Source organism: Ochlerotatus camptorhynchus, unplaced genomic scaffold (assembly GCF_037179485.1).
Source record: "Ochlerotatus camptorhynchus isolate MF236.1 unplaced genomic scaffold, CSIRO-AGI_Acam_v1.1 ptg000268l, whole genome shotgun sequence".
Taxonomy (NCBI): domain Eukaryota; kingdom Metazoa; phylum Arthropoda; class Insecta; order Diptera; family Culicidae; genus Ochlerotatus; species Ochlerotatus camptorhynchus.
The window spans coordinates 774,776-791,348 of NW_027040758.1; the positions used below are offsets into that span (position 1 = coordinate 774,776).

Genomic DNA, 16,573 nt, shown 5'->3' on the forward strand with positions numbered 1-16,573 from the left:
CGAAAGGCCCATGAATTGTTTTTTTTTTCCGGCCCAAACAAACTTTTTTGAACATTCCGAGGATATCTAAGGATCTTACAGCGCATTTTTCGGCCGTTACCGACATTTTTAAGGCGACAACAATAAAACTGCGCGTTACCGTTGATGACCGGAAGCAGGTTAACCGAATTGTTGCGTGCGAGCTTTTTTCATTGGAATACCGTCGCCGAAGCAAGTTTGACTAGTGATGATTTCTTGGGTCCCGATTCCTTCGGAATCTTTAAAAACCGTGCTCTCCCGAAAGTGAAGATATTAGACTGCCTTCAAATGCAGTCAGTAACTATCGTAGGTTCCAACAAATCTTATTCCTTGTCAAACTCGCTTCGTTTACCCTTTTCGGGTTCAGCGTTACCTCACTACGTAGCTATTGGCAAGGTTCGGCTGCCTGTACGTCTGTTTGTACTGCTGCTCGAACAAACCACGCTGCGATCAGTGTGGCGAGCAGAATCAAGAGAGTTCTTGCAGTGCTCCTCCAAAATGCGTGTACTGCAAGGAGAGTCTGCATACTGACTGCCCGAGGTATAAACAGCAGGGAGACAACATTAAGCGGTCTCTGCAAGCTCGCTCCAAGAGAACAATAGCAGAACTCTTGAAGAATACCGCTTCACCTTCTCAGATCACTCCAAAAAGCAGTAACACTTTCTCCATTTTGCCAGTTGATGATCTAGACTTTGACTCAGAGGGCGGTGAGGGTAGTCCGTTTGTCTTTAAAGGCAATACGAGAAAACGAGCCAAAAAACACACCACCGAAAAGCCTCGTAAGGCCACTTGTATGGACCGCCCTCCCCCCTTAGAAAAATCAAGAGGTAACGGAAATGCACCGAAACCCATTCGACCGGGTTTTAAACCTTGTAATTATGACAAGAACTTTCCGTCACTTCCATGATCATCTAAAACCCCAGATGTCCCAGTTTTTCGGCCAGAAAATCAGCTGAATAATCGTTTTCTGGTATTGTGGATAGCTTCTTCAGTATATTCATTATCTCTGACTCAACGAGGAGCATTATTAATTTAGTGCTGCCAATGGTGAAAACTCTTTTGAAGCAACTAGCTTCTAGGTGGTCCTTCCTTGCATCGATAATATCCTTTGATGGATAATTCTCCGAATGAGGTCGGGGATATGATCTCTGTTATTCAGTGGAACTGTTGAAGTCCTATGCCAAAACTTGATTCACTTTCTGATGCGTTTGCCCTTTGTGAAACATGGCTTTCTTCAGACAACGATCTTGCTTTCCACGATTTCAACATTATTCGCCTTGACCGCGCAGATTCGTATGGAGGGGTGCTTCTGGGGATCAACAAGCTCCATTGCTTCTTCAGAATCGATCTGCCTTCGGTGACAGGCATTGAAGTAGTTGCATGTCAGGTTAATATTCGAGGTAAATGCCTCAATATTGCCTCAGTATATCTTCCACCGAGAACCGCGATCTCTCGTCAAAGTCTCGCGGATATCTGCACGGCTATGCCGGAGCCACGGTTGATCTTGGGAGATTTTGACTCTCACGGTACAGGCTGGGGGGAACTGTACGACGACAACCGCTCAACCTTGATATACGACATGTGCGACTTCTTCAAAATGACAATTCTGAACACTGGGGAAGTAACACGAGTGGCCAAACCTCCAGCAAGAGAAAGTAGATTAGACCTCTCACTTTGTTCGAGTTCATTATCGTTGGATTGCTCGTGGAAAGTAATCCAATATCCCTAAGGTAGTGATCATTTGCCAATCAAAGTTTCTATTACCAATGGTTCATCTTCTACTCGCTCGGTTGACATCGCGTACGATCTTACGAAAAATTCGCGACCGCGGTTCTTGATGTCATCTTGTGTTCTCCCAAGTTGTTAGCTTCCCATCGGTGTACCCTCATGTCTATCTTTTTCATAAGTATGTCGCTTAGTTTGAGATCAAGAGCACATTGCGCTCCAAACCTTGCGTTCTCAATCCCTACCCTGCCATCCATTTGTTACAATTTGTTACCCCTAACCTCGAGATAGCCGCGAGTAATCGGCCCCCGCTTTACTAACGTTAGTTTTAAGTAATTTTGTAATCCAAACAATGAATATCGACTCCGCAAAGCTACGGAAAATGAGCCTGAAAACACGCATTATAAAAAAAATGTATACTGAGGTAAAACATGTATAGAATCACCCTAAAAATTTGGTTTTTCTTTCTGATAAATACAAAAAATTTGAGAGCAAATTAAATGTGTTGCAATAATTTCGTGTTCGCCCTTTATAGCTTCTCGCCAGTGTGGTCAGTTCTGAACAATTCTCTGTCACATAAGCAAACGACTTGGCACGAGCGCCTCCGATTTTGATGAAACTTTCGATATGTCTTCAGTATGGGAGGTTATGATTTTTTCCACAGATCACAAGACCATTTTGACTCAAGACTATTTGTTGAAAAGGGCGTATGTGCTTTAACATATGAATTTTTCAAAAAAATCAAACTCCAAAACCGTTTATTGTATCAAAATTGAGTCTGAAAAGAAGTTGTTGAGAATCGATTGGACTATTTTTTTCAGTGTATATTTTTTTCCTTTAAAGTCCAATCAATTCTCTACAACTTCTTTTCAGACACAATTTCTACACAATAAAAGGTTTTAGTGTTAATTTTTATTGAAAAATTCATATGCGAAAACACATACGCCCTTTTCAACAAATAGTCTTGAGTCAAAATGGTATCGTGATCTGTGGAAAAATCATAACCTCCCATACTGAAGACATGTTGAAAGTTTCATTCAGATCGGAAAGAGTCGTCCCAGATTTATACTTTTTCTGGAAGATTTAACCTCAACTACGAGTTTATCCGTAGATCTACGGTTCTTCTATGGTCGGTCCCATAAGATTCTACGGATTTTATATATTGGCAGGGAGAATTTCTACGGGTCGTACTCCATGAAAAGTTAACAACACTGTAGTTCTTGCAATGCACACATTTTTCAGAACCACCCTTAAAATCCAAACCACTTTGCTGTGACGCCATGCTAGCTTCTGCTGTGACACAGCATTAAATATAGAATTCCGAATTTGGAACAAACCATTTTTTTATCGATACTTTTTTCCATCTTCTTTTCTCTCTCCCACGCGCCGACAACAACAAAAACAACAACAGTGAGCCAATTGGAGGATGACGACGTATTCGATGTGAACGACTACCGGGACGTCATCAGTTCTTCCAACCAGCAAGCAGCACCACCTCCGCCGCAACAGCTACGCCTAGCCTCGACCGGTTCGCTCGACTACGACTTCTACGAGGACATGGACGAGCGGGACAGCATCTACCTGGATGCCGTATCGATCAACTCGGATGGCACGACGAACAACGCGCGGAAATCACTCTACCTTTCGCGCCAAACCGTGTACCACTCGGCGGAGGAACTCCAACTGGATTCGGTGCTGCACGATGGCAGTGGCGAAACCGGAACGTTGAGAAGCATCAAAGCGACCACCGAATCGTTGCTGAACGATTCCCGTGCTAACGGGGGCCTGCCGAACCTACCGTGCGAAGCCCGGGCCAGTGGCAGCGCCACGTCGGGATCCTTTGGCGGTGGCATCCTGAAGCGACCGGGCATGGCGACCCAGTACAACGAAGAGGTGGCTAGCACTAGTCCTCTATTACTAGACAATCATTCCACATTCGACCACAGCACCAACACCACCAATCAGACCGATTCCCAAACCATTAGCACTAACAATCGACAACAACAACAACAACAACAACAACAACAACAACATCCCGACCGTTGTAGTAAGCATGAGCCAAGACAGATAGTTACATATTCGCTGTGGAAATCGAGGGTAAAAGCGTAATTTTTCATTCTACTTATTCTTCGTTTTCTTGTGATTCTTGATTCGTACTAACCTCATGCTCCTATTAACAATGTATCACTTCACTGTTACATGCCATAGTTTACGAGTGGAAATGGTATCACGAGTTGGAATTGGTCGCGTGCGACCAACAGTAGAAGCACAGTGAGACAAAATATCATTCGAAAATGGTTAAAATTCTAAACGCTGACCCACTGTTCGATCTAACCGAAGAGCCCACCCTCACACCAAAGTGGAATCGGAAGGGTAGGCACTCAATCGAGGTTTGCCATCAACAAACGCACACTTTCACACTAACGATTCATATTTTTTTTTTCCCTCTGAATGACTTCGCTGTTTTCCTATCTCTTAGCTCCAGGAAAACGCAGTAGACCGTGTAGTTTTTAACCTTCACCGAAATGTGTTTCCCCACCCTCCCTCATCATATCACTCGCCTATTTACTACTACTGCTACTAACCTACAATTGACTCAGCAGGCGACAGCACCAGCCTACTTTCTTTCCCTCTCCCTTCCAAAATGTGGTGTCCCTAACCTTCAGGAAAAACGCGGTTGATTATTGGAAAATTTATTCACCCATTCAAAGTACGCACTTCTGTCGAAAATCAATTTTTCAAACACAATTTGTCATTCCTTTTTAAAATGAAAAATTCAACGCCCGTCAAGCAGTCATCAGTGCTGTCACAGTGTCACACATTAGAAATAGTGATTAGCTGCCATTAGAGCGGACCGAAACGACTCAATCGCTATGCATATTAGGTGTTCGGTTTGACACGCTTCGTTTTTTTTTCCGCTTCCATTTGAGTGGCGAATTGTTCGTGGATTGATAACGGGGCGTTTCGCGCTTCGTTTCGATTCGGGGAGCTGTCCAAAGTGTCCGAAAAATTGGTAATTACTGAGCCTTAATTTATTAGTACGTTTGTTATCACCATCAGACATAAAGTAGGTACAATGTTTGCACTGAGTGTGACTTTGAGCGCTGCTGTGCTGACAGAGCTGGTAATAATAGACATGCGATGGCACTGTTTGATGGCAATAAATATCGGCTTATGGGAAGTGCTTGGTTATTGTTATCGCATGGGACTAGGCTGGGAAGTATTTTAGCGCCGCGTGGAGGTGCACTTGAAATTTAACAAAGTGCATTTCGCGACCAACAACCGGAAAGGGCCTATCAGCTTTTGTAAACAAAATTTTGAATGCCCGATCCTTGCAGACCGAAGGCCGCCCACGCAAATCAATGGCATCATCATGTTGCCCGATGATGCTGTTGGTTTGTGTGGACGCACTACGCTTTGCGAGGGAAGGATTTAAAAAAGTTTTTTTTTGCGAAAGCTGATATACCCTTTTCAATTGGTTGTTCGAGATTTGATTAGCAAGTCTTATCTGAGACTGCTGGAGGGATGAATGACCCATGATTGTATGGTGTGAATGCAGATAAGTAGAAGGAACAGGTGCATTTGCAATTCTAGCATGGACTTGCCCTTGAAAACGTTTGGGTTTACCCTGGGTACTGCGGACTCACTCCATATGTTTGTCATCTGGCAGCCAATGCACTATGGTTCGAAACGGAAATTTAGCAGGAAAACATTATTTACTTTACTGATAATGATCAACCCGATTTGTATCTTCCTAAAAGTTGTCCTTGCTCGTTTTCTACTCTCAATATACAATTTTCACACTGCCGTACTCTAACGGAACTATCAACTCTATACTTTCATCTCCTCATCTATCGTATAAAAATTACCACTTTAGTCTGTTATTTGTAATCAGCATCTGAAACTATTATTTACTTTGTTGCAATTAATTTTAGAGGGTTAGTATCTTCGCAGATGTTGTTTATATTGAACTGGGCCTCCTTTTTGTAAAACCGATGATTAGAGTGGTCCTCATTTTAACCTAAATCAGAAATCAAACTTTTTGTTTGAAGTTACATATTGGTAGTTACATTCTTCAGCAAAATTGTAGAACAAAATATGTCAAGCAACTTTTCTGCAAACAATTATTTTTCTAACTCTTCATCTGACCACACTAGAGCTATTTTTCTGCTTAAGTTAGGGTGTCCCTAAAAAAATCTGCTTTTTTTTATTCTAAGTTTTTTTTTTCGTTTCAAATGTGACGAATAAGTAATCTTAAGAAGAGTTGTAGAGAAGGTTATGGCGCACTTTTTTGCTGAATAATTTATTTGAGTATAGTTTAAAATTCAAAAGTAATTTTACCATAAAAAGCATGCAGTCTTCAAATGTAGTTTGATGTTTTCGATATTGACACTGGAACTTCCGGAGGCAGCTTCTGCACGATTTCGTTTGAGATTTCTGTTGCTACCGGAGGAGGTTGCTGGGAGTTTCTAGAAAGTTTATGCGTGTTCACGGCGGAGAGAATACCATAGCATGATTCTGGTAGATATGTTGTAAGTTACGGATGTTCCGGGGAGATTCGACAGTGTTTGCAAATGTTCACGTCGGATAGAGTTCCGGGCGATTTCGATGGAGATTTTCGGTGCTGCCAACGGAGGTTCCAGTGGGTTTCAGAGAATTTCGACAAATTTTTTCCGCATTCTCGGTCGAGGAGCTTCAGGAAAAAAAACAATTCTCGAGCCAGGAGTGTGGATTTGAGCGATCCGATGTGGTAGGAACTGTGACTTAGAGCATCTCACTACAAAAAATGCACTGAGAAAATACATTTAATTTTTTTGTTTCTGGTCAAAATGCATTTATTTATTTTTTTTTTATAATAAATGTACCACAAAAGTGATCTGCCCTTAGATTCTAATTCATTATAATTCTTCAAATTTGAAAACTTCATGAGAAGTTTTGGACCAGGAACTTTTTTAATTTGAAATTGTCTTATGACATAAGGTCATCGCAGATAACTCGGCTCTGTAAAGTTTATTCGATTGAGCCTGTACAAATAAAGTAATTAATAAAAAAAATGAGGTCATCGCAGACAAAAAATGAAAAAAATCGTACGTTGGAATGAAGAGAAATTCACATTCACATTCTCATTCTCATTCACATTCTCAGACATATTTTTGATAAATTAGTTGATTTTGATAAAAAAAAATAATTAGAGTTACAGATGTCAACTTTCAGTTTATGGACAGCTAAATAAACAAATAAATAAATAAATGAATTAATTAATTAATGTATAAATAATAAATAAAATAAATAAAATAAATAAAATAAATAAAATAAATAAAATAAATAAAATAAATAAAATAAATAAAATAAATAAAATAAATAAAATAAATAAAATAAATAAAATAAATAAAATAAATAAAATAAATAAAATAAATAAAATAAATAAAATAAATAAAATAAATAAAATAAATAAAATAAATAAAATAAATAAAATAAATAAAATAAATAAAATAAATAGAATAAATAGAATAAATAAAATAAATAAAATAAAAAAAATAAATAAAATAAATAAAATAAATAAAATAAATAAAATAAATAAAATAAATAAAATAAATAAAATAAATAAAATAAATAAAATAAATAAAATAAATAAAATGAATAAAATAAATAAAATAAATAAAATAAATAAAATAAATAAAATTAATAAAATAAATAAAATAAATAAAATAAATAAAATTAATAAAATAAATAAAATAAATAAAATAAATAAAATAAATAAAATAAATCAAATAAATAAAATCAAAACAATAAATAAAATAAATTAAATAAATTTAATAAATAAAATAAATTAAATAACTTAAATAAATTAAATAACCTAAATAAATTGAATTAACAAAATAAATAAAATAAATTAAATAAAGGAAATAAAGCAAGTAATTAAAATAAATAAAATAAATAAAATAAATAAAATAAATAAAATAAATAAAATAAATAAAATAAATAAAATAAATAAAATAAATAAAATAAATAAAATAAATAAAATAAATAAAATAAATAAAATCAATAAAATAAATCAAATAAATAAAATAAATCAAATAAATAAAATAAATCAAATAAATAAAAAAAGTATACAAAAATATATAAAAAAATAACAAAAAATAAGGATAAAAAAATTAATAAATAAATAATAAAGTATTTAAATAAATCAACATAAAAAAAATTAATAAATCGATAAAAAAAATAAATAAATCAAAGAAAAATTAAGCAAAAAATAAATTAATAAAAAATAAATAATAAAAAAATAAATCAAACAAAAAATAGATAAAAATATAAATAATTAAAAAAAAAAAATAAACAAAAATTTAAAAAATAAACAAGAAATCAGAAATAAATCAAAAAATAAATAAATTAATAAAACAAAAAAATCATAAATCAAAAATTTAAAAAAATTTAAAACTAGTAACTCAAAAATAAACCAATCAAAAAATAAATTAATCCAAAATAAATAAATAAAAAAAATAAAAATAAATCGACAAATAAATAAATAAAAAAAATAATTAAATCAAATAATTAAAATATCAAAAAATAAATAAATCAAAAAATAAATAAATCAAAAAATCAAAAATTTATTAATCAATTATAATTTTTTTGGGTTATTTAGTTTTTGATATATTTTCGAAATCTAAAAAAAAATACAAAAAATCAAGAAATAGAAAAAAACAAAAAAAAAAAATAATAAAACAAAATAAAAAAATAAAACGAAGTCGAAAATAAAATAAATCAAACACTAAATCAATCAAAAAATAAATTTACCAAAAAATAAATGAAAAAAAAATAATCAAAGAATATATAAATCCAAAAATAAAGAAATCAAAAAATTAATAAATCACAAAATTAATAAATAAAACAATAAAATATACAAATTAAAAAGTAAATAAATAAAAAAAACTTAAAATTAATAGATCAAAAAATAAATAAATTAAAAAATAAACAAACAAAAAAATAAATCAATAAATTAATTATTTAAAAAAATAATAGAGCAAAAAATAAATAATAAATGAATTAATAAACCAAAAAATAAATAAATCAAAAAATACATGAATAAAAAAATAGATAAATCTTAAAACAAATAAATAAAAAAATAAATAAATAAAATAATAAATAAATAAATCAAAATAAGTTAATTTGTAAATAAATTAGTAAATAAGTAAATAAATGAGTTAATAAGTAAATTAATAAGTAAATAAGGAAATAAATAAATTATTTTTTAATTAGGGGCTGTTCATAAACTACGCAGACAGTTTTTTGGGATTCGTGTCTGCGTAGACAATTTTCCATACAAGTTTTTTAAAATTTGTATGGGCCGTGGATAACTGTCAACCTCCCCCCGTTACTGTCTACGTAGTTTATGAACAGCCCATTATGAATTTAAAAAACCAAGCAAAAAATAAATTAATCAAAAAAAAAATAATCAAAAAATTAATAAATCAGAAAATAAAAAAAAATATAAATCCAAAAACTAAATAAATAAAAACCATAGAAAAAAATAATATAAAATAAAAAAAAAATAATAAAAAATAAAACGAAATTGAAAATAAAAAAATTAAACAATTAATAAAAAAAAAATAAATAAACCAAAAAAATAAATAAATAAAAAATAAATAAATCAAAGAATTGATAAATCCAAAAATAAAGAAATCAAAAAATTAATAAATCACAAAATAAGTAAATAAAAAATATTTAAAAAAATATACAAATTAATAAGTAAATAAATCAAAAAAAAATCAAAAAATAAATAAATCAAAAAATAAAGCAATCAAAAAATAAATAACTCAAAAAAAAATAACTTAAAAAAATAAATCAAAAAATATGTAATAAATATATTAATAAACCAAAAAATAAATAAATCAAAAAATAAATGAATCAAAAAATATACAAATAAGTTAATTAGTAAATTAATTAGTAAATAAGTATATAAATTAGTAAATAAGTAAATAAATAAATAATTTTTTAATTAGGGGCTGTTCATAAACTACGTAGACAATTTTCCTTACAAAATTTTTAAAATTTGTATGGGCCGTGGATAATTGGCAACCCCCCCTAAACTGTCTACGTAGTTTATAAACAGCCCCTTATGAATTTAAAAAATAACAACGGTCCATTTTTATCCCATACTCTTCTATATAGTGTACCCGTATTTCCCTAATATCTCATGAACTGTTGTTTAAAGACATACTTCTCTAAAATCATGCATAAAGTGCTTATATTTTACGAAATATAGAGCAAAACATTTCCTCCAAAAAGTTGGGGAAAATGGTCCAAAACAAAGTGTCAGTGCCGATTGTGCCAATCACATTGAACTGACTTTGTTTGGTTGTGAATAATGGCATGTTTGGCAACCGGGTTAAAATGACAGCTCATTTTTTGTGTTTTGATTTTGAACAAGCAGTGAAATTCGAAGAATCCGAACCAAGGCGACGATACTTTTGACGAGATTGACCGTGAGCGGCTTAAGTCATCCGTCAGGAAACAACAAAGGAAAAACAAGAGTCGATACCGGTCAAACTGGCTGGACCGGAGGATCCCCTCGCAAAGGCGGTCGAGTTCTTTGAATCGCTTGACAAAGACAACATTGAAACTATTGATTGTGTGAACCTCGGTGTGAACGCAGCGTGCAATGATGTACTGCTTCGGATGTGGATGCGTACTGTTGTTGTCCATCTCGGTTTGAAGTTGAATGGCCTCAATAACAATGATTTGCCATTTGCACAGCGCAGGCGCAGAACTAGTGCTGAGTTGCCAGTAACTTTAAAGAGCATGACAATTTCCAACCATGGGTGCCAAACAGTGGCAATTAGCGTGCACCCCACTGTGGTTTTGGCACCTTGTGCGGAGTGACCAACCCCTTGGGAAAACCTAATAAACCAAACCAATAATATTATGGGGCTTCACCAATGTTCTATCATTATTTCGAATCATCGTATACCTTGTTGAGTATGCAGAACTTCAAGATCAGATAGCCGGGATGTTTTGGATGATCCAGCTCCGCGAAGCACACAATGCTCAAAAATTTTGAGTGGAATTCGAACAAGATTTCCATTGCCTTCAAGCAGTGAGGGTCTTTGAAATCTCGTGCAATCTTCGAAATAAATCCCATTTGACGATTCGCCTTAGAGAAGATTGAGGAATAGTGAAGATTGAAGGTCAACTTTGGGTCCAAAAGAACACCAAGATCAGTCATACGTTCTACTCTGCGAGGCGTTACATTGTCAATGCAGTAGTCGTAAAGGATTGAACTTTTAGAGCGGTGAAACGTCATCACTGCACACTTTGGAACGGTGATGATGAGCTTAACTCCCAACAAAGCTGCTACATCGTTGAAGAATAACGTAAACAAAAGTGGACCCAGTTTACTTCCCTGAGGTACTCCAGAGGTGCTGGTAAACGTAGAAGAGACACAAGATCCTAGTCGTACTCGAAGAGTTCGTCCAGTCAAGTAGGAATGTAACCACGACCTAAGTTGCTCAGACGTTCCTAGTCGGGAAAGCTTGCATAACAAAACCTTCTGGTCGATTTTGTCGAATACGGCTTTCAGATCAGTATATATGGCGTCGACTTGTGCCTTATCCTCCATCGCGGTGATGCATGTACTGGTGAAATCCAAAAGCTTCCACAATGTTGGGAATTTTCCATGCTCAAAGGATGCATTAAATATGACTGCTAAAGGTTCTGCTAAGGCAACTGAGCGTCGGCAGAACACCACTGCCGGAATTCCATCTTGACCAGGAGACAGTGAGGTTTCAGTTACCATATCCCGAGTTACTTCGAATGTGCTCAGTTCCACTAAGTCACTAGGTGTAGCAGAAGATTCAGCTTCAACGTCACTTGTCATATTTTTATCGAAGACAGATGGAAAGTGTTTAGCAAACATCTCACACGCTTCGCTAAGAGAAGTGGACTCTTTCCCATCGAGTGGCATGTTAGACGCATCTTTCCTTTTGCTGTTGACAAAGCTCCAAAAATTTCGGGGGTTACGCCGCAAATTCCACTGGACTCTGAGGACGTGTGATTTGTACAAGGCACTGTTAAGTTTAAAGTAAGCGATACTGGCACGCTTGAAGTCGCGCTTTGTGTCATCTCTGGACTGCGTTACGCTCACGCTTCAGCACTCTAAGCTGAGGAGTACTCCAAGCTGGGGAAATTGGACGTCTTTTGAGAGGAACATTTGATCCAACCAATGTTGAATAATGCTACAGAAACGCACAGTCATCTCATCAACATCAATGCATTCAAACACATCGGCCCAGTCTTGATCTAAAAGATACTGCAGTTATGAGACATAATCCATTTTCTTGAAGTCTAGAAGCCCTGCTCTATCATCCACGTTGCAAGCTGGGTGAGATGACCAGTCAAGTGGAGCAGGTAGCGACAGAATTAAGGAAGGTTGGTGAGCATCAAAAGGTAAAAGCGGCACAGCGGATTCGTCGATATTGAAATCATTTTCACCGTTGCAAAATACCAAATCCAGCGTGTGGCCAAGTACATTTCGGACTGTATTGTATAGAGCAATACTTGCAGCGGTCAATGAAGATGTTTCGGTGAGGTAGACCCTGTTGTCATCGATTCCCCACTGAAGATGAGTTGATGGCTGGCAAAGCGCTAGAACCAATGGACGAATCAGTAGCGGGACTGATCATGACACGATCATACTTGCCTTGAATCACTGGCGTGCACAGGGTGGGGCAAGGTGGGGCAATTGCCCCTCCTTTTATAAATAAGATTTTTATTTTCACATTTACAAAATTATAATATAAAATATCTTGATTTCTTGATATCTTGGATTGAAGGTAAAATGTATACATTTTATAAAATAAGACCACTGAAATCCTTTTAATGCGTCAATTTCTTTGAGATGGTGCCTGAAATTTGCACCAAAAGGTGCATGAAATGACAAACTTCAATTAGGTCAAAAACTTGCGCCCCAGAGGTGCATACAAAAAAAATCTGTTGTGAATGTTTTGTTTCAGGGTGGTTCATGGAGGGTTAAAAAAAGAGGTTAAATTTAAGGTTGAAAAAATTCGCCTTCGTGATGGTAAATCGAAGAAAAAGCTTTTTATTGAATATTTTCGGTGCAAAAATATCATCGAGGAGGGGCATGGAGGGACTAATCAAAATGAATAACTTTGGTGTAAAAATAGAATCACGCTATAAATTTGGAGGAGCACATTTTACTGAAAATTTCTGGTGGAAAGTTCGCAACATTGTGGTGAATGTAGAAGCAAGGTTTATTAATTTTGCTGGTGCATAATTTGCATCGTTCTGATGAATGCAATCTAGATTGAAAATTTATGGTGGAAAATTTGCACCATTCTGGTTCATGAAGAGACAAAGCTTAAAAATTGAACCACAAAGGTGCATGGTGAAACAAACTTCACTGACAATTTTTGGTGCACTGTTCTGATGAATGGAGGAGCATGCTTTATTAAAAAAAAATTGGTGCAAAATTTGCATTGCTCTGATAAATGAAATGAACGGAATATTTCTGGTGGAAACTTGCACTGGTCTGATAAATGATGGCACAAGCTTTATTTAAAATTAAGCAATATTGAAAATTTCGGGTGGAAAATCTGCACCGCTGAATATAGAAACAAACTTTAATAATAATTGCTGGTGTAAAATTTGCACAATTCTGATGATTGGAGGGAAGCTGTTCTACTGGCAATTTATGATGAAAAGTCTAAAATAGGGACAAACTTTATTTGGAGGAAAACCTGCAACATTCTAATGATAGGAGAAGCAAGCTATAAGGAAATCTGCACCAATCAGAAGATTGGAGAAGCTAACATTAACGGTGAAACATTTGCATCGTTCTGATCAATTGAAATTTTCTGGTGTAAAATTTTATGGGGGCAAGTTTGTTTTTGAAAATTTCAGGTGTAAGATTTGCAACAATCTGCTGCATGGGAGGCCAGCTGAATTATAAATTCCTGCACAGTTTTGGTGAATGGACGGACAACTTAAACTTGACTTGCGAGAAGAACCTCAAGGGTATTGAATTATGACGACAGCTCTAAAAGAAAAGATATCTGGGGATGAGTCCATAAGAAATCTGCGAATAATTTCTAGTGAATCCAGCAGATAGTTCCAAGATAAGAATACCGAGAGAGTCAAATTTTGAATGAAATTCCAAAGGGATGTTGAGAAAAATTTCAAGGGAGTTCCGAGGATAACTTCAAGCGCATTTTGAGAAGAATTTCTGGAGAATACAGAGGAAATTTTTCTGAAACTTTAGGGGAATTTCAGTTCCAAGGTGTTTTCTAGGTGGCCAGCAAACCGGGAAAACCGGGAATACCGGGAAATATCCGAGGATTTGAAAAGTAACCGGGAAAACCGGGAAAAACCCGGGAATCCGGCGAGAGAACCGGGAAAATTAATTAACTATGCCATAGACGGATTTCACGCCAACTCGTCTTCGGAGTTGGCAGCACCCTCTCAGAACCTTATGAAACTTTGTGGGTGTGGAGACTTAGCAATTTTAAGCAACTTTGAGTACTTATTTTTTTCAAAATTTATCTCGCCTAACATTTGATAAGGGTCAAAGTTTTTTGTCGATTTTTTTTCAAATCGATATAGCTTAAAAATGACAAGCCCTACAAAATAGTGATGTATGGCGAACTTTTAGCAAATAATCTGAAATTTTATAAAAAAATTTAAATAAATTAAAAAATTGGTTTCTACACTCTAAAAAAATATATTTAAAAATTAAAAGTCATTTTCCCAAAAATGGTACCCCTCAGATTTGCTTGATATTTTTTCTCATGAAAGGCAATATAATTACCTAACTTTTCTTCATACATCGCAAAGTGGGCGCTTTTAAGGAAAAAAAGTTGTTCGAACAAAAACTTTTTCATGTTAATTTTTTTTTTAGCGTGTTTCACTCAAAGTCGAATAGTAATACGCGCACAACCTTATTAAAATCCGTTGAAACTTAATGAGCATAAAGATTTTGACCTTTTGATAATCTGGGCGTGCTTAAAACAAAAATCTAGCCTAACATTTGAAAGGGCCTAATACAGAGGATTTTCCTGCATTTCGAATGGTGTCTTAATAAATGAAAACTCTAGTGTTTTTGTTTAGTGCATAATTTATGTTCCTATAATTCTCCATACATAATTTGAGTTTTTCATTGATTATTAGTCTATCGGAAACAGAGTGAAATTTTTCGGAGTTTCCTTTGAATGTGAAAATCGCTTAGTAGAAATTATGTTTTGAGAAATAGGTACAAAACAATGAAATTTTTGTGTACCAGGTATAGTTTTTACATGACTGAACAGCTCCTTGAGTTCATCGGACATCTTTGTGTATTGATCATTTGATATGAAGCAGAAGTTCAATTTTGTTATGCTTGTATCTGTTTGTTTAACTGCCCAGTCATACAGTTCTTGTGGAGTTGTGATTGTGTTTCCATAATCTCGAGCAAGACTTGCTCTCTTTGCCATTCGTTTGAGAGTTCCTCCAATTGCGTCACATGGGCCTTTCCCATGAGACGTTGCGAAGAAGTGCCATTCTGCTTCCAATCCATACTTGGACTTGAAGTTGCACAAACTGGCAAAATTCTTTTTATTTTTGTAATGAGCCGCTGCTCCATCTGACATGAAAGTAATTTTTGTGAAACTAATAGATTGTTTAATGAAATCTAACAATTTTGATATAAATAATTGAACTGCTATTGTATCATGGGTCAATACTTCTGAAATAATAATAAAGCTTAAATTTTCCAACTTGTTTTCTTTTATGTAGTAAATTTCGCAAATCACTAAAATTTCACCGTTTTGAAGAGAATTTTTTTATTACTTAGGTAAGATGATTGCTCTTTATGAATAAAATCATGGGTTATGAGCTTTTCAACTTTTTCCGTCAAATATTGAACAAACTCATCTGCAGGTTTAATAATAGTTTCCAAATTACAACGGTCGGTAGTCAACCACTGTTGAAATAAAACTTCTTCCATATCATCTGCTTCTAATACTGATGTAAGTTCCCTCACGATACTATCTGTGGAAATGCATTCTTCACATGTACGATAAAAACAATCTATGGTTCTAATAGGACTACTGCAAAGTATTTTGTCTGCAATTTCTTTATATGAATCAAATTTTACACTATTAATAATCAATTTAACATTTTCATGTATAGTACAGACACATACATTATGTGTACCTCCCAAGTAACAATCTAAATGCTTGGAAGATTTATTCTTATTTTATCATTGTTTTATCATAGCATCCCTTCCAGCCTGTGGTTGTATTACGGTTTTGTGTGCTTGTCATAAAATCAGGCCGTCAAGCCGTCTATAAAACTGTTTTATGACTACTAAATTAAAACTCAGACTTCATAGTTTTAACGGTAGCTGTAAGGTGGTTCTGCATCACTACTTATAACTGAAGAATAAAACCAAAACAAAACATACAATTATGTTTTATGGTACACTTTTTATAACCGATATAAAACTTGAAGCAGTCTTAGACCTTCATTAAAGCTTCATTACAACTATCATCTTTATCAGAGGCCTAATATTCACAGATAAGAAATATACTGCTACAACAAAAAAAATTTTTTGTCATTATAAAAAACAAATCTATTCAGATACATGAAATGAAAACCCCTTCAGTGCTTCTGAACACGATGAAGATGAGACGATCGACAATATGAAACTCCTGGAGGAACTACAGTTATACGATCCCTACATAAGGCACAGTGCGGTGAAGGAGCTCTTAAAAGTATTGAACAAGCGGCTTTCCGATACACTTCCGAAAGATCCACGAACCCTTCTTAAAGCAACGCCGAC

At 34.6% G+C, this 16,573-nt stretch overlaps 1 protein-coding gene across 3 annotated transcripts in view; it reads left to right on the forward strand.

Moving 5' to 3' along the window:
* Positions 1 to 16,573, forward strand: part of LOC135705511 (anoctamin-5) — an 85,478-nt gene that overhangs the window by 27,111 nt on the left and 41,794 nt on the right. For 2 of the 3 annotated variants that reach the window (XM_065227279.1, XM_065227278.1), the window contains exon 2: positions 3,155 to 3,840. In XM_065227279.1, the coding sequence (XP_065083351.1) occupies positions 3,301 to 3,840 (540 nt within the window). In that variant the 5' untranslated portion in view covers positions 3,155 to 3,300. The remainder of the gene's footprint in view (positions 1 to 3,154; positions 3,841 to 16,573) is intronic. The other variant, XM_065227280.1, reaches the window with a different exon arrangement.